General features: G+C 38.2%; 1 protein-coding gene across 1 annotated transcript; it reads left to right on the top strand.

The window, feature by feature from the left end:
- The first annotated feature begins 21,173 nt into the window (after positions 1-21,173).
- On the top strand, positions 21,174-23,975 carry LOC112203762 (receptor like protein 22). The gene has a single exon (XM_024344684.1). It carries the CDS (start codon positions 21,174-21,176, stop codon positions 23,973-23,975), a length of 2,802 nt encoding a protein of 933 aa, XP_024200452.1.
- The last annotated feature ends 213 nt before the right edge of the window (positions 23,976-24,188 follow it).

Genomic DNA, 24,188 nt, shown 5'->3' on the forward strand with positions numbered 1-24,188 from the left:
CTCAATTAGACCCAGAGCGTCAAAATTGAACCTTTCCTCCATTGATAGGCACAATCAAGGGCTGCAGCAACAAATCAAAACCCTCACTGCCGCCATCGTAGCCTACGCCGACCACGTGCTCGACATCATGCACTGAAACCATCAATGGCTACCACGAGTTCAAGATCAAGGGATTTAACAAAGATGAAAGGTTACCATTGCTGAGGTGCAAGAAGGCGAGCCCTTTCTATGTTGAGGTTTACCGGAGCTTCTTCTTGCCTTGGTAGATTCTCCCTTGCTACCTGTTCTTTGTCGCGGAGGCTCTAATAGAGGACGTTGTTGAGTGGACTTGAACGATGGCTCAGATTCTTCACCGCCTTAGTTGGTAGTTCATGGGTACGTGAAAAGTTTTCAATTGGGAGCAAAGATTTGATTTTTAATTTATGGGATGTGGATTTTGATAGGCCCATCAGTTTTTGATTGAGAAGCTACCAATTTACGATCTGCTAGTTGCTTTGATTATGGTTGTGATTTGAGTCGGAGGAGGACATGGGCTGAGAAGTGGTGGAGGTGAAGAGAGAGACAGGAGAGGGGAGAGAAAACAGATGAGCATTCAGGTTTTAGGGCTTCGATGAGGGTTTGGGTTCAGAGTGAAATTCGGATTTGAAGAAGGAAATTGGGTAGGAGAGTTGGGTTGAGAAGAAGAAGAAGAGGAACAGAGATGAGGAAAAGAGAATTGGGGTAATAAGGCTGAAAAGTGGGACTCATGTCAGCTCCAACTCAGCATGTGACATGTCACGCCCCTGATTTTACACACATGAAAATCGATATATATAACCCCATAATTATATATGCGTGAACGTCCAGTCATCAATACAAAATACCCGAAATCTTTTTTTCCTTAAACTTACACACATATTGATGCCCTGAACCCTCAAAGTTAATATACACTCGCTCCAAAGAGTTATATATTACACAAGCTTACGAATTAAATTGTCAACAACAAGATAAAACGTACATACTCCTCAGAGCTCACTACAACGGAAGTCCAAATAACGGTAAAGTCACAAAATTGGCTTCCTACCGTAAAGCTGCAAAGGCGCTACCTCAGCTTCAGCGCGATTATCCTAACCTGCAGGATTAACCGCTACACCGTTGGAATGGTGCACCGGGTTGCCACACAACAAACCCGGTAAGCTTTTGCAAGCCCGTATGAGTAACTCAAACCACACACAACTCACGCCAATCACGAGAATAACTCACACGAATCACGTTTTAAATCGATAAAACAAAGCACGAGATAAACTCACTCAAATCACGTTTAAATCAATAAACAAATCACGAGATAAACTCACTCAAATCACGTTTAAATCAATAAACAAATCACGAGATAAACTCACTCAAATCACGTTTAAATCAATAAACAAAGCACGAGATAAACTCACTCAAATCACGAGATAAACTCACTCAAATCACGTTTGAATCAATAAACAAAGCACGAGATAAACTCACTCAAATCACGTTTAAATCAATAAACAAAGCACGAGATAAACTCACTCAAATCACGAGATAAACTCACACGTTTAAATAAATAAACAAGCACGGCGGACAGACTAGAGCTCTAACTGATCGTATTCACTAACCCGGCCAAAGGCGTGAAGTCCCGATTTTCCCACCCACGATCCTTGACTCGTAAGTCTTTGGACCCGCGGTATAAATACCAAAACATTAAAGGAGTCACACTGGACCCAAAATGTTACACGAATCTAAAATGAAAGATTCCCCGTAATTGATCCCTATCAATTACTCCCGGTATAAAACCCATATTTAAATAAACCAACTGCGAACTAAAATGTTCCTCAAAAACACAAATCACACGCTTTTCAAAACAAATCGAAATCAACATTTCCACAATCATTTGTTTTCCAAAAGCCACATCCCAAAACAATAAAAAGCATCATTTCATGCATATTGTTTCAAAATCCACAAACCACCAAAGCATATATATTTCACGTAAATATATATATGTAGTCCTCCGCTCAGGAATGCCTACTAATATCAACTATAGTTTGCAGTTAACTAAATAACTCTCAAAACAGTATGGTGAACCCGTTCGTGATATGAACTTCGTGAGATTACTCACCTCGAAACTCCCGCTACGTCTTCTATACAGAACCGAACCAAAACTATCACCAACAACTCGTCCAAATACTTCGTCAAGTACCTAATCACAATCGGTTTCCACTTAGTAATAATTCACAAACGATTTAAGTTCGAAACCCCTGTTTTGAACTAAAATCCCCAAAGTAGCGCCAATCGAGGCAAAACCACATCCGAGACCTCCCAAAGTCTTCGGAATACGTCCACGATCGATGTGACCAAACCACAAGTCGATTGGACGCTCAAATCCTCACGGATAGAATAAATCGATCGGTATGAAACTGCAAAAATCATAACAATTCCAACCGAACTCCAAAACATGCATATTATATATCGAAACGCTCGTATCGACGAGTAGAACACATATAATACCAGAAACTGTCCCTTACATGGCCGAAACACTGCCGGAACGCCGCCACAGGCGGTGGCGCACCGCCGCCGGCCAAAACTCAATATTTCACAAAACTCCCAACATCAAAGTTCTTCATCTAAGCATGCTTGTGAATTCTCATAACAAGCTCGAAGTCAGAAAACAAGCATAAGGGATCGAAAACTACCTCACAAGCCGTGAACAGTAATCCCAACTGAGTTGAACCGATTTCCACGTCAACCGATCAAAACAAACACCATGGATCGATCAGCGAGCTTGTTCTGAACTCAACTAAGGAAGCCCGAAGCCATGAAGTCGCCGGAGTTGAGTTTTCCGGCCGGGTCCGAAAACACTAGGCTGCACCGCCTTGCAGCGCCGCCGTGGAATAGAATCGGCGATAGAGAGCACCACAGGGACGACCAGACGAAGGAGGCGAACCTGCTGACCAAGTTTCACGGCCAGAGACCACCGCAGTTGGCCGGAAAATCCGGGTCGGGTCGACCGGGTCCGGGTCGGGTCAGCCGGATAATTTTGATTCTGAAGGTGCGAACGAGAGAGTAGAGAGAGAGAAAGTAAACTTCCGAAAATGGAAGAAATGAAAATAGTAAGTTTCCAACTTGGGAAACTTCTATTTATACCAAAATGGAAATTCCTTCCAATGGCCATAACTTTCTCATACGAACTCCGATTCTCGCGTTCCACATATCCACGAACTCGTATCGACGCGCCCTACAACTTTCATGAAGGAAGTTTCCGGAGAATCCCAACGAATAAAAAGTCAACCTTTGCGCCACCCCTAAAGTCACACTTTCCGAATAGAAATTCGTCCGAAACACTTCCGCTCCATCCACGAGCCACGAAACCGTCCAATAAACATAAAATTAATTCCGGAAATTCCTCGGAAAATAATTACGAATTTCCGGGGCATCACATGACATCTCATTTGAAGGGGAATTTGAAATTTGGAAGCGGCTAATGCAAGTTGGAAGATCAGGGGCTATGGTGATTAAAAAAAAATCAAGGATGAAACTGATTTTCAACCCAAAGTTTGAGTGAGTAAACTGAATTTAATCCTTAAAAAAAAAAAATGTTGGAAACTTTGGATTAAGCAAAAACAAAATTATGAATTCCCTTATTAATTAAATCCCTATTACATTCATGGCCGATCCTGTGAATTTGGAGGCCCAAGGCGAATAAAATTACTAGGCTCTTGATTCAGCAAGCTGTCTCTTATTCAAAGTCGTACTCTGGTCTTTTCTCTTCAACCTAGGCCTCATCAACGGGCCAGGCCGGGCCTTACTCCATTTTTAAATAGTAGCGGGCCGGGCCGGGTTGGGCTTTATTGTAAATTGAAGGATCCAAGCCCATCTATTTAATGCGGGCCTCGCGGGCTTTTTCGGGCCGGGCCGGGCTAAGCCTTAAGGGCCTTTTTGGGGCAGGCCTTGCGGGCTTTATTTACAAATAAATCTTTAAAGATAATATTTTTTATAAACTTATATTTATATCATACACTCCAAAGAGAAACCTTTATCAACTTAAATAAAATGGAAAAATCGACCGTTGGATGAGATTATTATAATAAATTATGAGTATGGTAAAAAATTTAACCAATTTCACCATATTTTTGAATTCGATCGAATTGGTCAACCGTCGTTACTTGTATGTTTTCTTGGTTGACCGATGACATAACGACTGCGAAACGTGCTTATTTTTTCACATCATGTCTGTAAATATTCCATCGATGGATGTGCGTGGACATAAAATAAAAATTTCAATTTTAATTGCAAAGATGTTGGCTTATATCAATTTGCCTCCTAAAGTCGTATGACTTGTATATTGCATTTAAATTGTTAAGGTTCATTCTAAAGCAACCATGAAGTGAAAAATAAATTTAGAGAAATCAACCGCTCGATTGAGAGATTGTAATATTTTATGGTGATTGTAAAAAATTCAGCTAATTTGATTCTCGTTTCGAATTCGATCAATTAGGTCAAATTTAGTTACTCTTATAAACCTATATCTATATATCATACACTCCAAAGAGCAACCCCTATCAATTAAAAGAAAATGGAAAAATGGACCGTTGGATGACATTATTACAATAAATTATGAGTGTGGTAAAAAATTTAGCCAATTTCACCATATTTTCGAATTTGATCGAATTGGTCAACCGTCGTCACTTGTATGTTTTCTTGGTTGATCGATGGCATGACGACCACGAAACGTGCTTATTTTTTCACATCACATTTGTAAATATTCTATCGATGGATGTGTGTGGACATGAGATAAAAAAAAAAAAAAATTAATTACAAACACATTGGCCTATACCAATTTTCCTCCTAAAGTTGTATGACTTATACATTACATTTAAATTGTTGAGGTTCATTCTAAAGCAACCATGAAGTGGAAAATGAATTCGGAGAAACCAACCGCTCGATGGAGAGATTGTAATGTTTTATGGTGGTTGTAGAAAATTCAGCCAATTTGGTTCTCGTTTCGAATTCGATCCACTAGGTCAAACTTAGTTACTCTTATAAACTTATATTTTTGTAGGATTAAATTCTACTTACTACCTTATACTTTCAAGGATTCATCAGTTTAGTCCCTACACTTCTAATTTAATTAGAAAAGTCCTTGCACTCTCCAATTTCATCAAATCGATCCAATCCGTCACTATTCCGTCAATTTTAGCTGTTAAAATGCTGATGTGGGACCTTCTCACAGGGAAAATTTCCAAACTACCCATAGCAAGGCAGCCCGCGATGCGTTAGTGTTGTGAATGCAGATGAGTAGTTTGGAAATTTTCCCTGAAAATTGACGGAGTGGTGACGGATTGGATCGATTTGATGAAATTGGAGAGTGCAAGGACTTTTCTGATTAAATTAGAAGTGCAGGGACTAAACTGATGAACCCTTGAAAGTACAGGGTAGTAAGCAGAATTTAGTCCATTTTTGTATCATACACTCCAAAGAGCAACCCCTATCAATTCAAAGAAAATGAAAAAACCGACCGTTGGATGAGTTTATTACAATAAATTATGAGTGTGGTAAAAAATTTAGCTAATTTCACCATATTTTTGAATCCGATCGAATTAGTCAACCGATCTGTAGAATATATATATATATATATATATATATATATATGCACTAATGCACATATTCTATATAGAAGTATAAGAACTTCCACACACACACACACACACACATATATATATATATATATATCTCTATATATATATATATACATCTCTCTATATATATATATATAAACACACACACACATATACATATATATATATATATATATATATATATATATATAAACACACACACACACACACACACAAATATCTACATATATATATATATAAAATATTTTACTAGCTTTTACGGGCCAGGCCTAGCGGGCTTTTACGGGCCTGGCTTAGCGGGCCTTTGGCTGGCTGGGCCTACGGGCCGGGCCGGGCTTTTAGCCCTCAGGCCCGGCGGGCCTCCATCGGCCCACTTGATCCGCGGGCTTTTTGATGAGGCCTACAGTTCAACCATAGATCACGGCTATTTTTACCGTCTGGAATATAACACAATATGTTCTAAGCCCTATTGTCCTAAAATAGGAGAAATATTAGACAATTAATTGAATTAACCATCTTAGCCATGACCCCTCTTATGAATCATTTGAAAGAACAACAATTTCTAATCAAGCTAATCAATATGAACTGCAATTTACATCGTTACATGCTTTCTTTTGAGGTTTAAAGGTACAAACCTTTCTTCAATTAAAAGAAATACAAGGAATCAAGGATGGTTACTGTGAAGGAACAACCACCAAAAGCTTATAACACGTTTACTTATGTGGAATGACAAAAATCATGAATCAGAGACAATTAAAATGGGAGAAAGAAGAAATCGGTATGAGAATATTTCATTTCAGTTAAGTTGTATACTTAGCATATGGAATCAAAATAGGAATGCAACTACTTACAATTGATGTTGTTTACTAATGATAATGAATCAGAATTAAAACTAGTTTGATTATTAAAATTTCCCTACATAAATAAATGTTTATCAGAGAGTATATATTTATAAGGTTATGGGTAATTTGGGGCTACTAAAAATATGTAAGTATATTTTGGGTAAAAAAAAAATGCATTCCTAAAGCTTTCATTACTAAACCCATATCCCCCTTAGTTATCAAATTCTGAGTTATTCATGCAAGAATCGATTCCTAACAATGAGGTGAGACTCACACCCATTCCAATTCCTATATATGTTAGTAAATGCAAGAAAACTCATACACCGTAATCATTCCTTTTATTTCTATTATCATTTCAGGTAAGTAAACATGTCATTAATGTAATCTTCAAATTTTACAACATGAGTCAAAGCCTAGACTAGAGCTTTAAAAATTTTAACTATACCAATCGGAATTACATACGAAGTTATACAACTGATTATGCAAAGTTCAATTGTAGACGAAATATTACCGACTTCTCTTGATTCAAAATCCTTTTCTAGTCTTTTGGTGCTAGATTGTGAAAAAGTAGTTGAATTGATCGAAAAAGATAACAGTTTGTCTTTGAGTCTTCTGTTTTGTTTTTTTGTTTTTTGTTTTTTCTCTTTTTCATGCAGCTGGGCAACAGATATATATATATATATATATATATATATATATTTTAGACCCTAGCCCAGGCTAGCCCTAATTACATTGAAAGGCATATGGTTAAACAATCAACTAAAAAGTTTATCATACTAGCTTACACTCAGCAGTCCACTTAGCGGCATGAACACTTCAACTACAAGGCACATATGAGCATGATATGAAAGAAAATGGAAACTAGTGTCCCTTGTTATAATCATGTTATACTGTTCCTTGTTAGGTGCCCATTTGAAGCCAAAGTTTCTTCTTCTTCATTCAGAACGGATAGTATATGTGTAGTCAATAAGATGTAAAATCTTATCAAATTGAGAAAAATTATTAGGTGGTCCTGGATCATGGTACATGTGGTGGTCCGGGTTGATGTTATTGACTCATATGATAGGTGTTTGTTTCTGATTGGTCTCGTACTTTAATTTATCTTTTTTTTTTTTTAATCCCCCTGCATGGTCTCCACAAAATTCAAGTGATGTTATTGGTTTGGACCACCACCATGATATTGCCACGTGTTACTCCAGGACCACAAAATAAAATAAGAGAAAATCTCACAAAAAGTTGAATTTTTACTATATGTTCAAGAAACCCAATGGGACCAAAGGTTAGATGAGTCACCAAAAGCAAGATCAATCCTTAAAGCAATTTCAACTCTTATGTCGGATGTGACTTGGAGTCTAGATGACATAAAAAGTAAATAAAAATAGTTTTACCCCACGTACGTAATTCATGTCTAGTTGTCTTTGATAGATCGAGTTAGTTCTCCCAAATTTGGCAGATGAAAATCTCATGCTAATTTTTATTTTATTTTTAATTTTTGGGTCTTATGGACTTTAGAAATATGAGACCAAAAAATTAAAATATTTCAGTTATGTTTTTTGTGAATCCCATACGTTTATCAAATTATAATTAACACATCCATTATAACTAGAGAAATTTTGACATACTATTTTACACCTTAACACTATTGAGGTCACTAGCTGTCGGGATGGAAAAAAAAAATATAAGAACAGTTTTAGTCACGAAATGGCTTGATAAAAAGACAACTCAATCTGTTTGAGAAAAATTCCTCAAGGCAAAACTAAGTGAGGTGAAATCTCCTCAAGGGAGATCGAAGTGAGTTGAGTTAAAATCCCATCAAGGCAGATTTAAGTGAGGTGAATTCCCTTAAGGTGGATCTAAGTGAGATGAAATCATGTTTTAGTCAAAAGACGGGTCAAAACTCAAAAGAGAGACAGTCCAATCTATTTAAGGAGCTTTGAGAAGGTCATATACCTTCGAGGGAAAATCCTCTTTAGGTGGATTTGGATTAGATGGAACCAGTTAGCGGAATCAGTCAGCTCAGTTGAATTTGTAGCAAGCGGGAAGCACTCCACAAGTTTTTCTAAGAGTGGCGTCTAATGCATGACTTGTTGGCTTTGCGCACCACTACGCGCACTAGTCGAGATATCCACTTAAGCTTGCCTATAAATACTTGACAAAGTGAACATTTGAGGTAAACAATAAATTCCATCTACACTCACTGCAATTGAAAAATTCACTCATGACTTAGGCATCGAAATAGCTTTTGCAGGTACCCCCATTTTTCTGAACTTGCCTTGTCAAACACCAATTCAAGTTCTGAAAACGCATAGTCAATTTCTTAACCATGAAGCTTTTGTTCTCATTTCAATTAGAAAAGTAGGTTAGGAGATTTTCTATCGAATTTTTCCACACCAACATGAGTAATAAGTAGGGTTGGATTAAAAAAAATAAATGAAAAAAAAAACCACAAACATAAACAAAAGCTTAGATGAGACTGTTTCTATTTTCTTTTATTAAAAGTTAAATCCGTGTATAATTACAATTTATGAAAATGAGAAATTGAAGTTTGCATTTTGATGATCTAAAAACATGTGTCTAATAGCTTAACTAGAGAATTTTTTTTTTTAAATGGACATGGTAAAAAAATCATCTAGTACAAATATGTAGAACACAATAAACAATGAGAAAAAGGAAAAAAAAAAACCTAAAAATAGAGTAGCAACTTTGTTGACCTTATAATTGTCAATGAGGTCATCGATTGATTGGTAACTTGGTGAGCTTCCCTAGTCATTGACGTCTCCAATCAGTCGGTGAGGTCAAAGATTGGTTGGTAGGTCGGTGAGGTCTCCAATTGGGCGATGAACTCGTAAGTCATTCGTTAGGGATGCAGGTAGCTAGATTGATAAGTAAGATCGCTGGTGGGTTGATCGGTAAAGGTGTCGGTGGGTGGGTCAATTGTTGAGGTCGTTGATAAATTGTTAAGATTGTCATTTGGTCGATGATATTGTCGATGAGTCAGTGAGGTAAAGATGTTCGTTGATTGGTTAGGTTGACTCGTCAGTGAGGCAATCAATCAGTTGGTGAGATGAGATTGCTGTATGGAAAATAAGATTTTTTTATTTTTTATGTTTTAGTTTTTTAATCTTGTTTTTCCGTAATTCATAATTTTACACATCATAGACAAACAATCTATATTTTTTTTTATAAAAAACCACCAACTGTTCAAATAAAACCCTAATTTGTGTTTGGCCCAAACTCTAGGTTACTTGACCTAGTGGTAATATGGTTAAATTAGAAGGATCTAGATTCCTATTCAATGTACGATTACTTTCCTTGTATGATTGAGATTCTATGCATTGTAATCCTCTATATAAAGAGGCCCCTATTATCAATGAGAATACACAGCGATTTCCTTTCAATTTCAGTTTCTCTACAACACGTTATCAGCACGAAACCCTAACTCGGAAACAAATAGCCAAACCCTGATTCAAGAAGCTAAAAACCTTGAATCCGAATACAAAACCTTGAAGCCTTTTCTGCCTCCACCTCACACATTGAAGAACTCGATCCTAGGAGTCCAGAACCGGTGGCCCCACCCAAAGAACCGGCCAGAAAGCCACCGAACTAGCCACTGGAAGCTCCATACAACTCGCAACAAATATTCCACTGGTTCAACATCTTTTGGACCTCAAATTTCCACCAAATTTTGTCACAAGAAGCTCCTCCACTTGAAGATTCAGAAACCGGAAGAAATATCACAAAAACCGGTCAAAACATTGTTGAACCGGCCGACTGAAATTTCGGCAGAAGGAAAAGAAAAAAAAAAGAGGAGGAAGGAGAAGCTGCAGCCCAGAGGCCCAATCCGAGCCCAAGCCGAGATCAAGCCTAGCCCACAGACAACCCACGTCAGCAGCACAGTCATCAGCTACGTCAGCAGCCACGTCATCACTGGACCCCATTGCCACATCAGCACCGGTCAATGCCAGTTGACCTATTCCGGTCAACTTTCCTGTGACTTTTTCCGACCACTTTTTCAGGTCAAATTTTCCGGCGACCTATTTCGAGGTATTTTTTACTAAAAGTTCCCTTTTTTTTTTTGGAGTTTTTAAATTCAATTTCTCTTCTTTTTCGAGGACTTGCAACCTCCCTTCTTCTAGCCCCCTTTCTTCATCATAGGGGAGACCAAATTAAGCCGAACTGTGGGGGTTCGTGCTCACTCCAAGCTTGGAGCTTATAGAGTTCTCCAAACTTAGAGTTTGTTGAGATAAAACGATCGACCTCAAACATCATTGTTTCGATCTAATCCAACCCCTCTTGGAATCGAATTTCTTGGAAGCGACTACGCTAGGAAATTCCTAATTTCTTGGAAGCGACTACGCTCAGAAATTTTATTTGTTTTCGTGGTAGCCTTTTTCGCTCCAAAACTAACCCTAATTTCTTGTTCTCTTTCAGGATGAGTAACCTGAACAAATTGGACTTTGCTCCATTGGGAACAACTGGCTCTGAATATCACAGGTGGGTTTCTGATATCCGTCAGCATCTCAAGGTCGATGAAATCTTGGATACGATTCTCGAGCCTAACTAGGACGTGCTAACTGTTGAACAAGCTCAAGCTTTGGAAGCAAATATTGCAGCCTTAGAGGCAAATAAGGCGAAAGCCATCATCCTAATGACTCGTCATATGGATGATTCGCTCCAGTACGAGTGTATGAATGAAGAAGACCCTAGAAGGCTGTGGGTCTCACTCGAAAATAGATTTGGCAACGTCCGTGACTCCTTGCTTCCTGACCTAGAAGTGAGATGGCATAGCCTCCGCTTCTGTGATTTCAAGTTAGTTCTTGACTACAACTCTGAAGCACTTCGCATTAAATCCTTAATGGAATTCTGTGGTAAAGAGATCACAAATGCGATGTTGATTGAGAAGACTCTCTCTACTTTCCCCATCTCTGCATTAATGGTTGCTAAGAACTATCGAATCGATATTACTGCAAGATGAATCACAAGGTTTCATGAGCTCATTGGAGCTATGAAAGTTGCTGAAAAGCATGACAACATCCTTGTGAAGAACTATAATTCGAGATCCATGGGAACAGGGCATATTCTGGAATCCAATTATAGTCGCGCCCCAAAGAGAGGGCGCCAAGAGCGAAACCCTAATCTTAGGGATACTTCTGGACATTCTGGTCCATATAATTGCTCTACTTGGGAAGGTAATCACCAAAATAGGCGAACACGGAACATAAGAGGTCAATGTGGAAAGAGAGAGGGAGGTAACGCCTCTGGCCATGTTGGTGGCGCCACCAACACTAAGAGCCATCTAAATGACGCTTTCAAAGCGCCTCAATCAATGGAGTTTGAGCAAAGAGATGTATGTTCTTGATGTGGAGTGTCTGATCATTGGGCACACATTTGTAGAGCTCGTGAAGAAATTGTCACCTCCTACAAAGCATATTGTGAAGTAAGAGAAGCTCACTATATGGAACAAGAAGATCAAGAAGATGATCTAGAGTGAAAGGTTGAAGACTACAAATAGATCGCCAATTCTGTTTAAGTCTTTATTTTTCCAAGAGATGTAATAGGCAATTGCCATATATTTTTGTAGTAAATGCCAATGGTTTAGCTTTTCTTCAAAGTAGGATCACTCAAAGTAAGTATGATGTCTAGGAAGGTTCTGAGATTAGTAGTACTTAAGCGAGCCTTGCTCCACCGACATCTCTCTACTCACCTGGTCACATTTATTTTGGAATTACCGAAAGAAGTTAGACGACTACCATTGTTTTGCATTAGCTATCATTTTGGATTAGATTTTGTTTAGTCAAAGAGACAATGTTGTAACTCCGTTGGCTTATGAATAAAACTTCGAGTTCTTTATGACTCCATTTTGATTCTGAGCATATGACTTTTGTGACTACGATGGCTGGGCCATCAGTATTAATTCAAGGACATGGAATAGCCCAAGTTCCACTTGCCAAATGGCACCTTAATTACTGTCACAGAAACTCTCTACACTCCTAGGGCCGATCGCACCTATGAATAGCCAACGGATTCCATGCGAAAATGCATGTAGAGAACGGAAATGATTTCCTTTGAAATACCTCTAATGATTACAAATAAAGGCGCATCTTAGAGATGTTTATGCGTCTCTCTAGTGGACTTTATGTAACTATTTGAGCTATTAAATCCAATAAAGTTACGAGAGAAGATCTCTTGGATTTAGATACATATTGGCTTTATCATGACAGGATAGGTCATCCTGGTCATGATATGATGATCCGTCTACTAAAGACTTCACATGGACATCATTTCTTTCGAGCGAAATGAAGCATGAATCAAAAGTTGATTTCTGTAGTAAGTGTGACCGACGCAGCTGCCTAGGGCACAACCTCCGTCCACCACCAGCCTAGGGCTGGCGCAGTCCCTATCCATAATGCCATGGATAGCGTCCATCATGGTGATGACGCCCCAGGTGATGCTGCAATCACCAACTTGCTTCAAATAGCGTTTCAGACGCTCAGGCCTAACCAAAATACTCATTGGTTGCTTCTAAAGCCTCTCGCTCGTTTTACAAAGCCCGTTCCTTAGGAAAATTTGGACTAAGACCATCCTATGCAAAGGAAATGAACATACTCATTCTGTTTTTACATAGAATCCATGGGGATTCTGTGGATTGATTCAACCAACTTGCAGATGCTTAAATATTTCATGATGTTGGTTGACACGCAAACACGCTTAAATATTTCACGTGTAGTGCCATTGTCCACCTATAAATGCTGCTTATGCTACACTCCTAGCACATATCATATGACAACGGGCTCACTCCCCAGATCATCCTATTCAGTCAATTGGATTTGACTATGCTAGAGAGTTTACATCGAAAGACTTTCGATGGATATTGCAATGGGACTGATGTTGGACATCATATTCCCATGTACACACCTAAATGGTCTTGCGGAAACGACTACGATGATAGTCCGGACATTGGTAATGCGCACCAATCTCCTTATATCCGCTTGGGGTGATGCAATATCGCATGCAACTATGCTAATTTGTCTACGACCCACTGCCACTCAATGTACCTCTGCGTTATAGCTAGTGACTGGGTACAAGTATAGTACTTACGCATATTTGAGTGAGCCATTTATGTGCCAATTTCACTGCCACAACGCTCTATGATGGGTCCTTACAGACGAATGGGCAACTATGTTGGATTTGAGACTCCAACAATTGTCTGCCACTTAATGCCCTTGCAAGGCGATCTCATTACCGCTAGATTTGCAGGTTGTCACTTTGATGAGACAGTCTTCTCTTCGTTAGGGGGAGATAAGAACACGGATGTTCAGCAGGAACGACAGGAATTGTCATGGTCTATCCCCACTATGTCTCATCTCGATCCCTGTTAAAGTGACGAGATCACACAAATATGCTGCAAACAAGCCTTCAAGGAAGGACATCCCTACGAGAGGACATAGCACCACCCTACACGGAGGTAGGCGTGGCGCCAACTCCAAAGAGAGTGGCACTCTGGCGTTACAGGCCATGGCCTCAGCTAGGATGCGTGGGAGGCCCGTAGGTTTGAAGGACATTTTGGCACATTCCAATCCTTTGATCATTAAGACTCAAAATCCGTTTCATGAGAATATTCCGGGTTAGGGTTATCATTGGGGGATGCCTCAACGTCAGAACCTATTCTTGAGAATATAGAGCTCTATAAAACTTACACTAGTGTACTTGAGACGTGGGATAGAAACTCCATCATAATTGATGATGTAGTTGCGCATGAGTTTGTTGAGTCAGATGATATCGAACCACGCTCCGTTGATGAATGAATGCCAACGTAGAGAAATTTGGCCTAAATGGAAAGATGCGATCCAGGTTAAGATGGATTCTCTAACGAAGAGGAAGGTTTTCAAGCTAGTGATACCAACACCTCCTAACATAAAACCTGTTGACTAATGGGTCTTCGTTAGAAAGCGTAGTGAGAAAAAGAGATGGTAATCTCGCCTTATGGCGCAAGGCTTCTCATAAAACGCCCTGAAATCGACTACGATGAGACATATTCTCTCGTAAAGGATGTCATTGCACTCCACTACCCTGTCAGTTTGGTAGTTTCCAAATAACTGAACATACAGCTTACAAATGTAGTCACTATGTATCTCTATAGGGATCTAGATACGGAATATACATGAACGTTCATGGTGAAATTCATTTACCCAAGTCAAGTGGCTCTAGACCACGGAGCGCGTTTACAAAGAGGTTGAAACGCTCGCTAAAATGACTACTTGATTGGGAAGGGATATGCCCACGCGTTTCCATAACAAGTTTCGGATTCCATCGCGGTTCATGTTAGACATGATCTTCATTAGAAGCCCTTAAAGAGTTAAGGGAAACCGCTGAACACTTGAAATCCGATTTTGAGATGAAGGATTATGGGAGAACACGATTATGTCTCAGTTTGGAACTTGAGCATCGTGTCGATAGATGCTTAAGCATTTTGACAAGGTTAAACCTTCAAGCACCCCCATGATCGTCCGTAGTCTTGATCCTGAAAATGATCCTCTTCATCTGAAGGATGATGACGAAGATGTGCTAGAGGCAGAAATGCCTTACTTGAGTACAATAGGCGCATTATTATACTTAGCTCAATGCACATGACCTGACATCTCGTTTGCAGTGAACTTGTTAGCTAAGGTATAGCTCTGCGCCAACGCAACGCCATTTTGATTGGTGTCAAAGATATCTTTCAGTACTTGAGATGTACGATTGATATGGGCTTGTTCTATCCCTACAGAGAGAAGATGGATTCGGACCCATCACACACCAGAAACGCCGCCAACGCTGGCCTGCGTTCTCTATCCCCATCCCAAAATGATATAAGTGTTTTGGAAGGTTTTGCTGAAGCTGGGTACCTCTCTGACCCACACAAAGGTCGCTCCCAAATTGGTTAAGTGTTCACCATGGGAAAAGACCGTGATATCTTAGAGATCTACAGAACATACCGTAGTCGCTATATCTTCGAACCATATAGAGATTATTGCTCTTCATGAAGTGGTTCGTGAATGTTTATGGATTGGATCTATAATCACGCAAGTTCGAACAATTGTGGTTTGAAGTCTACCACAAGATGAGCCTACGAGCATTTAGGATAATGCTGTTCGTTTTGAACAAATGAAGCAAGGCTACATCAAAAGCAACAACACCAAGCATAATCAGCAACAACAGACTCTCCTCAAATACCAAAGTGAACTAGGTTCGATCTGAGAATAATGTCGCAGACTTGTTTACTAAGTCATTGCCCAAATCCACATTCGAGAAACATGTGGCAAGAATTGGCTTGCGGAAATTATCTGAACTCCCATGATCGTAGTCATCAGGGGGAGACGCAGACATCAGGGGGAGATGTCTACATGTTCACCTTGAAACGTGAAGGGTGTGTTGTGCTCTTTTTCCCCTTCGACCGAGGTTATTTTTGTCCCACTGGGTTTTTGTTACTCGGCAAGGTTTTTAACGAGGCAACGAGAGAAGCACTGCGTTTGGGCAACACAAGAGGGAGTGTTCAAGTAAAACCCTAATTTGTGTTTGGCCCAAACTCTAGGTTACTTGACCTAATGGTAATAGAGTTAAATTAGAAGGATCTAGATTCCTATTCAATGTACGATTACTTTCCTTGTATGATTGACATTCTATGCATTATAAAGAGGCTCCTATTATCAATGAGAATACACAGCGATTTCCTCTCAATTTCAGTTTCTCTACAACACCAACCTCATTTTACTTCTTTGTAAAAAAAATAAATTGTAAAACGACACCTAATGTATCATAAAACCTAGACAATAAATAAGTAAAAAATTAATTAAATAGCATATAGACTTATAGAGCATAGAGGCAACCAAAGTTCTACTAGCTAGGGCTTTTTGTAGGGTGAATCCAGCTATCAGGATTCCTCAACCTCTCTGTCACTTTTTGATCGGTCCTAACTCCTAACCATGCAAATTCTAAGGCTTAAACCATCTGGTTTGGTAACTACACAATATTAGAAGCTTTGGATGATGGGCATGACCTGATTCTAGGTCAAGTTTGTGCAACAGGTTTTGTCTAAATGGTCATTTATTTATTAAATTATTCTGGTCCCTGGTTATTAATTGATAACTAATAGTTAGTTCTATACTATTACCTAATGAATGCATTGAAAGCAACACAGGTTGCTCTGCTTCACATTCTTCTCTTATTTTTCACTGAAAATGCTGACTCTCTGTCCTGTTAGGCATTTTGTTTCTTCAATATGATATTGCATACAATGTATTAGATTCATGATCAGAGGAAGGTTTTAGATTAGTTTTTTTTTTTGGGAAATTATATATTACCGATATTTTGTTTAATAGCGTAGAGTCGTAGACAGACATACAATAGTTTCATACATGGAAACAAGGCTAACTAGGATGAGACAACATCAGTTACAATAAACAGACAATACACAGCTGAATGGGGAGCCACGTGGTCGATGACTTTAGAACCCACTACTAATTCCTATTTTAGGAACAGTTGAAAGAACTCAGTTTTGGTCATTTCACCAATTTAACCAATTTAGATCGTAGTTATCATCGCAAAACTTTCAAATTTTGATCAGGTTCGTAGTTTGAGAATGCTAGATATCTCGTAGACAATCCTGTTACCATATTCATAACCCATCAAAACTACTTCCAATCAAATATCTTCACTTGCTCCAAATCATTTTTTTGTTGAAAGGAAGATGGATGTACCTCCTCATTGATACTTTCCACGCAGTATGGATCCAATAAGTTTATTTTCTGAAAGGTTTAAAGGTTCCAAGTGAGGTAACATCAGGCAGTTGCCGGGAAGAGATATCTAACGATTCAAGATTATTCAAATTATTATTGGAGGAATGCACCGTAAGATAGTTATGAGAAAAGTTGAGTCTTTTAAATGATTTGAGCTTGTAGTCTTGTGTAGGGTCTGACCTTTGAAAACACTGTCTGGGAAATGTATGGTTGTGAACAAAGTTTTGATTTTCACAAGTTCAAGATCTCTAAGCTTTTCAATGCCACTACCAGTGTCTTGATAATGGCCTTCTCCCATATAATTCTATTAATTAATCATTGACAACAAGTTCTCAAATACTGTTGGCAAAGGACCACAAAATTGATCGTGGGAAAGGTTCATGATTTGCATCTTTTGGAAGGGAAATTTGGTTATAGGACTGCTCAAGGGACTATGGAATTTGTTAAATTGCAAGATAAGAACATTATCAGAAACCAAAGCCAAATTAATTATGACCATAATCTGCCCTATCTGGTGGTTTGGAAAGCTCTGTGACCTCACCTTTGCATAATCTAATAAAATAATTGGCACAAAATGAGGTTCAACTTGTCTGTGTAGGACCAAGGTTTCGAATTTTAGTTTCGATTTCGATTTCGATACTTCAAATTTAAGGAAATTTCGGAGAAACTTTTAATTTTAGTTTCGATTTCGGTTAAAAATAAAGAAATCATATTAATTGCATTTATAAAATGATATTTTTGAATGAAACTTTTACATAGACTAAACTAACCTATAATAACTTATTTACAATGTGACCTCTCTAAAATTATACATTTATAATAGAATTGTGATATTTAATATGTACGAGTAATTAACTAGTACAGTAGTAGGTTGCTAAACTAGTGTTTTTTTTTCCTTTTCTATATGTGATTATTATTGTGCTTTATATTGATAATGTGAATGTGATTTACTTTTTTCTTTTTTTTTGATGGCTGGAACCCAATTGAATTATCATTGTTCCACAATATATAGATCACTCAACCTTGACCAACTCAACCTGACTAAATGGCGTACAAGTTGAATTGTCAATGGCGTACAAGTTGAATTGTCAATGTCCCACAATATATAGATCACTCAACTTTGACTAACTCAACCTCGTACAAGTTGAATTGTCATTATTCCACACTAAATGGCGTACAAGTTGAATTCAGACAATGCATATAAAAGCACAGTTTGAGTAATTCTAGTCTTACCCAAGGTTTCAAAGTTCAGTTTCGGTTAAAAATAAAGAAATCATATTAATTGCATTTATAAAATGATATTTTTGATTGAAACTTTTACATAGACTAAAGTCACTAAACTAACCGGTAATAAACCTACTTACAATGTAACCTCTTTAAAATTATACATTTATAATAGAATTGTGATATTTAATATGTACGAGTGATTAACTAGTACTATAGTAGGTTGCTAAACTAGTGTTTTATCTATATGTAATTATAATTGTGTTGTATATTGATAATGTGAACGTGATTTACTTTAAAAAAAAAAAATTATGGCTAGAACCCAGTGGGAAGCTTGGTCATCAAGCCTTTTTCACTAATAATTAGAAAAATACAATTTGGGAGGGGGGACGTAATACCAAAACTCCATGAATGAAAATGAACAAGTATAACAAAAGCAATATAAAGTATTAAGAATAAGTATTACTGCGATGTGGTTCGATCCATATGGTTGAACTGCTTACATTTAGTATTATACAATACTCCTCCCAAGTACATGAATTTTGGAAATGATTTTGATGGTAGATAAAAGCAAAAAGGTTTTTTGTTGTATTCAACTTGATTGGAAAAAAAATCAAAATTTCATATTTTCTTCATGAAAATATGAGTAAAAATCTTCATTATCAGTGACATACAAATTTCATAGAAATTTTAGAAAATTTCAGACAAAGGTGTGAATTTTTAAATATATTTTGTGTGTGTCGATATTTCAAAAATTAAAAATTTAGCGGAAATGTACGGAAAATTTTGAAAAATTTCGGAAAACTCCTGACGGAAATGATATAACATATAAATTTCGTTTCAGTACCTCCAAATTAAGGAAATTTCGATGGAAATTTTGGTAGTTTCAGAGAAATTTGAAACTTTGTGTAGGACCAAAGAAACATTAAAAAAAAAAAAGAATTGTTTGTTCTTGGTTTGAAGAGTGATGTCTTGAAGGATGATCAAAATGATAATATTCCTATTAAATGCTTAGCACATCAGCTCTGCATTATAAACTATGAGGCTTCTTGGTAAAAATTTTAGACATTGCTTCATCCTTTTTCAAGCTAAGTTTGGATCAGCTCCCTTTTGACTTTTTTTCTTTGAATTTGTAAATCTGGCTCGGTTGCTGGATGATTTGCTGTATTGTATTTTTTTTCCGGTGAAAATCATATTATTCGCTTTGTTACAATTAATTATCCAATAAAAAGATTTATAAACATTTACATTCAAAAAAGAAGAACTGTCATTGGAAATAGGATATTTGTTATACATTTGTGTTGGAGAGGAAAGATCCCACATTGGAAAAGACCATGTTAAACAGCGACAAGCGTGGCCCGTGGCCCACCATTGTACCGATACTGTCCCAACTTAACCACCTATTAGGTGTTGAGTTTTAATCACAAAAGGCCTCGGTACAATTGGGTGAGATCCACCCACTTATAAGTTATATTTTGTTTGTCACTTTTCCAATGTGGGATATTTCCTCTCCAACACGCCCCCTCACGTACAACCTAACTCTAGGTCTGCACGTGAAATGAATTAACAATCCAATTCCCACATTGGAAATTGGGACACAAGTCTCATATTGGAGACTTGGCCAATATAACAATCCAAGGCCCACATCGGACACTTGGTAACAATCCAATCGGAATTTTCCGATGGCAATATAAGGAACCCAAATTCGGGTCAATGACAATTGGAGACGCAATTGGAGAGAGACCCGCTCTGATACCATGTTAAACAGCGACAAGCGTGGCCCGTAGCCCACCATTGTACCGATATTGTCCCAACTTAACCACCCGATAGGTGTTGGGTTTTAATCACAAAAGGCCTCGGTACAATTGGGTGAGATCCACCCACTTATAAGTTATATTTTATTTGTCACTTTTCCAATGTGAGATTTTTCCTCTCCAACAATTTGCGGAACAAATAATTAGAAAAGTATAATGTAGAACGAATAGTTTTTAGAGAAATACAAATTTTATAATTTTCAAAAAAAGCATCCTGAATAAATTCTGAAAGGCTCATCTAGCCAAGCATAATATTGCATAAAGAAAAGACTATAATTGCTAAGCAGTCAACAACCACCATTAGAGAGATATTAAAGTTTTGTTTTTGGTGTGGACGGGTCTTATTGCATAAAGAAAAGACTTGCAATTACAGTCAACAACCACCATTAGAGAGATATTAAAGTTTTGTTTTTGGTGTGGACGGGTCTTTCTAGCTAGTGGTTGTGGAATTAGGATAGTCATGCACTCATGTATTTATTCGATAGACAATGGTATTTTATACTCTTGTAAGAAATTTCTATGCAATTATGCATATATTACACTGCAAACATGTTTTCACAATATAAAGAAGTTTACTTGGTACATAAGTTCTCGCAGAAATATTATTAGACGTGCATTCAATCTCTAAAGAAAAGATGGTTTGGTGGTTCTCATGGCTCTGTCTCCTCTTCTTCTTCTTTACTTCTCAATTGAACTGTTCATTATCATATTCCAACTCTTCCTCTCCTCCTTCAAGGCATGTGTGTAATTCTGATGAGAGTTCTGCTTTACTTCAATTCAAGAACTCATTTCAAGTTAATCACTCTATATATGGTGGTTCAGAATTTGTTTCTCCCAAGACAGACTTCTTTTCTCCAAAGACAGACTCATGGGCAAAAGATGAAGACTGTTGCAAATGGAGTGGTGTCACATGTGAAAGGGGTCACTGGTCACGTGAGCGGCCTCAACCTTAGTTATGGTGGGCTTCAAGGAATACTTCACTCCAACAGCAGCTTATTCTCTCTTGGCCATCTCAAGATGCTAGACCTATCTTTCAATGATTTCATGGGTTCTTCCATTTTCAAGTTTGGTGGATTTGTAAGTATGACACACCTCCACCTCACTGATTCCCACTTCACAGGCAAAATCCCTTCCGAAATCTCCCAGCTTTCCAAACTTGTTTCACTTGAGCTCTCCTCATACTCTTCTAGGCCCTATGAAAAAACAACAATAGACATGCTTACCATGAAAGGAATTGCTCAGAACCTCACCAGCCTTAGAGTGCTTTCTCTCCAGTTTGTCGACATGTCTTCAGTTGTACCTGATTCCTTCCTGAATTTGTCTTCTTCCTTGACTTCGCTTTGGCTCTCATTTTGTAACTTGCGTGGTAAGTTCCCAGAGACTGTTTTCCACCTACCCAACCTTGAAGAACTTAAATTGTTTGGAAACACTAATCTCACAGGTTATACCCCCAAATCTAATTGGAGTAGTCCACTGAACTACTTGGGGCTCTCTGAGACTAAAATCTCAATAGATCTGCATTTCTTGACAAGTAGTTTGAAATCTTTGAGGTATTTGTATCTTCAGAAGTGCAATTTCGCAGGATCGCGCTTGCATCTTGAATTGTCTGATAACCTCACACAACTCATGTCTCTGGATCTCTCTGGGAATAGTTTTGGTGGCCAGATACCATGGTCACTTTTAAACCTTGAGCATCTCCATTACTTGGATCTTTCCAGCAACATATTTGTGGGACTTCCAGAAATTCATGGTAATTCCACAAAAGCATCTTCAACTTTACATGATTCTTCAAAGAAACAACTTGTTGGTGGTTCTATTCCTATGGGTTTGACCTTTCTCAGTTTGTATAACAACTTGCTTAGCGGAACAATACCATCTTTGGTATATTCTTTGCCATCTTTGGAATATTTGCACCTCGGCAACAACGAATTCACTGGTAATATCAAAGATTTCCAATCTCTTTCCTTGTCATATCTTTATTTAAATAATAACAAGCTGCATGGCATGATTCCGAGTTCGATCTATGGACTTGTGAAACTTAGCGATCTTTATATAGCCTCAAACAATTTGAGTGGCGTTGTGAAGTTTGAAAAGTTTCAAAATCTCCAAAGTCTCATCCATCTTGATCTTTCCTACAATCGTCTAACGGTGAGTTTTCAGAACTTCAGTAATTATACGTTGCCCAAACTTTCATCACTGCACATGTCTGGTTGCAAAATAACTCAGTTTCCACACTTCCTGAGAACCTCAACCCAATTAAGATCCCTAGATCTTTCCAATAACCAGATTCAAGGCAACGTTCCAACATGGGTGTTGGACGTGGGGAGAAATTCATTGTCATACTTCAATCTTTCTCACAATTTCTTGACGGGTACTATAGAACAATTTCTGTGGAAGAACATAGAAGTTGTTGATCTTAGTTCCAATTTGTTGGAAGGAAAACTTCCTATCCCATCACCTTCAACAAACTTCTTTTTCATGTGGAACAATCAATTGACTGGAGCATTGCCATCCTCCATTTGCAACCTGACTTCTGTCGAAGTAATTGATTTATCTAATAATGGCTTGAGCGACAGGATTCCTCAATGTATAGGGAATTTCAGTCAAGATCTCTCAGTTTTGGATTTGCATATGAATCAATTTCGTGGCAAGATCCCTTCAATATTCCCCAAGGGAAACATCTTGAGGAATCTTAACATTCATGGAAATCAGTTGGAAGGGACTCTGCCACAGTCTCTAGTCAATTGCAGAAAGATGGAAGTTCTAGACTTGGGAGACAACAAGATAAACGATACTTTTCCGAATTGGTTGGAGTCTCTTCCGGAGTTACAGGTTCTCATCTTGAGATCTAACAGACTGTATGGTCCAATTGGCAGTCCAGAAACAAGTTTTCCCTTCCGAAAGCTGCGAATCATTGACCTCTCCTTCAATCAGTTTGGTGGTCCTCTGCCAACAAAGTACTTTCAGAAATTGGTGGCTATGAAAAGCGTGCAAGATGATGAACTGAAATACATGGGAGAATTGTATTACACAGACAAAGTCACAGTGGTAATGAAAGGCTTGTATTTTGAGCTGATCAAAATACAAACCATGTTCACAACCATTGATTTTTCAAACAATGTTTTCACAGGGAAGATTCCGGCGGTGATCGGCGAGCTCAAATCATTGAAGGGGCTTAATTTCTCTAGTAACAAGCTTAAAGGTCCAATTCCATCCGCCTTCTGTAACTTGACTAATATGGAATGGCTGGACATCTCCTCAAACATGCTTTCTGGTGAGATTCCATGGCAACTAGCCGATTTGACGTCGCTTGCTAAGTTAAACCTATCTGGAAACCAGTTGGTTGGACCAATACCTAGTGGCAATCAGTTTGATACATTTGAAAATGATTCATACAGTGGAAATTCAGGCTTGTGTGGATATCCACTGTCTAAGACATGTATCAACGACGAAGCACCTCAACCACCATTGTTTGACCAGCAAGACGGTGATTTGAATGGATTTGATTGGAAAATAGTATGGATGGGTTATGGATGTGGAATGGTAATTGGATTGTCTGTGGGATATATTGTTCTTTCTGTTGGGAAAGTTGATCGGCGGGTAAGGGTCATGGGAAGAGAAATAAGAAGCAGAATCGTGAGAAGGGCCAAGAAGGCTAGTGTTGGAACTAGAAAGTGGTGATGGTCTTTTCCTTGGTTACTACTTACTACAAAGGCGTTCTAATATTTACAGTTCAATAAGTCCGCCCACGTATCATATTCTAGCCCCTGCTGCTATGTTTGTTTCTTTTATTAGTTTTTTCTTATTTTAGAGTTGCATTTTGTTTCACTTTTTAAGGAGGAGTTTTGGTCGATGTCCCCCTCTCTCGATATGTATTTTATTTTTTTACTTTTA

Source organism: Rosa chinensis, chromosome 5 (assembly GCF_002994745.2).
Source record: "Rosa chinensis cultivar Old Blush chromosome 5, RchiOBHm-V2, whole genome shotgun sequence".
NCBI classification, from domain to species: domain Eukaryota; kingdom Viridiplantae; phylum Streptophyta; class Magnoliopsida; order Rosales; family Rosaceae; genus Rosa; species Rosa chinensis.

What these genes read in the sequence shown, in the direction of transcription:
- LOC112203762 (XM_024344684.1), top strand. Translation starts at nt 21,174, where the DNA reads ATGAAGACTGTTGCAAATGGAGTGGTGTCACATGTGAAAGGGGTCACT.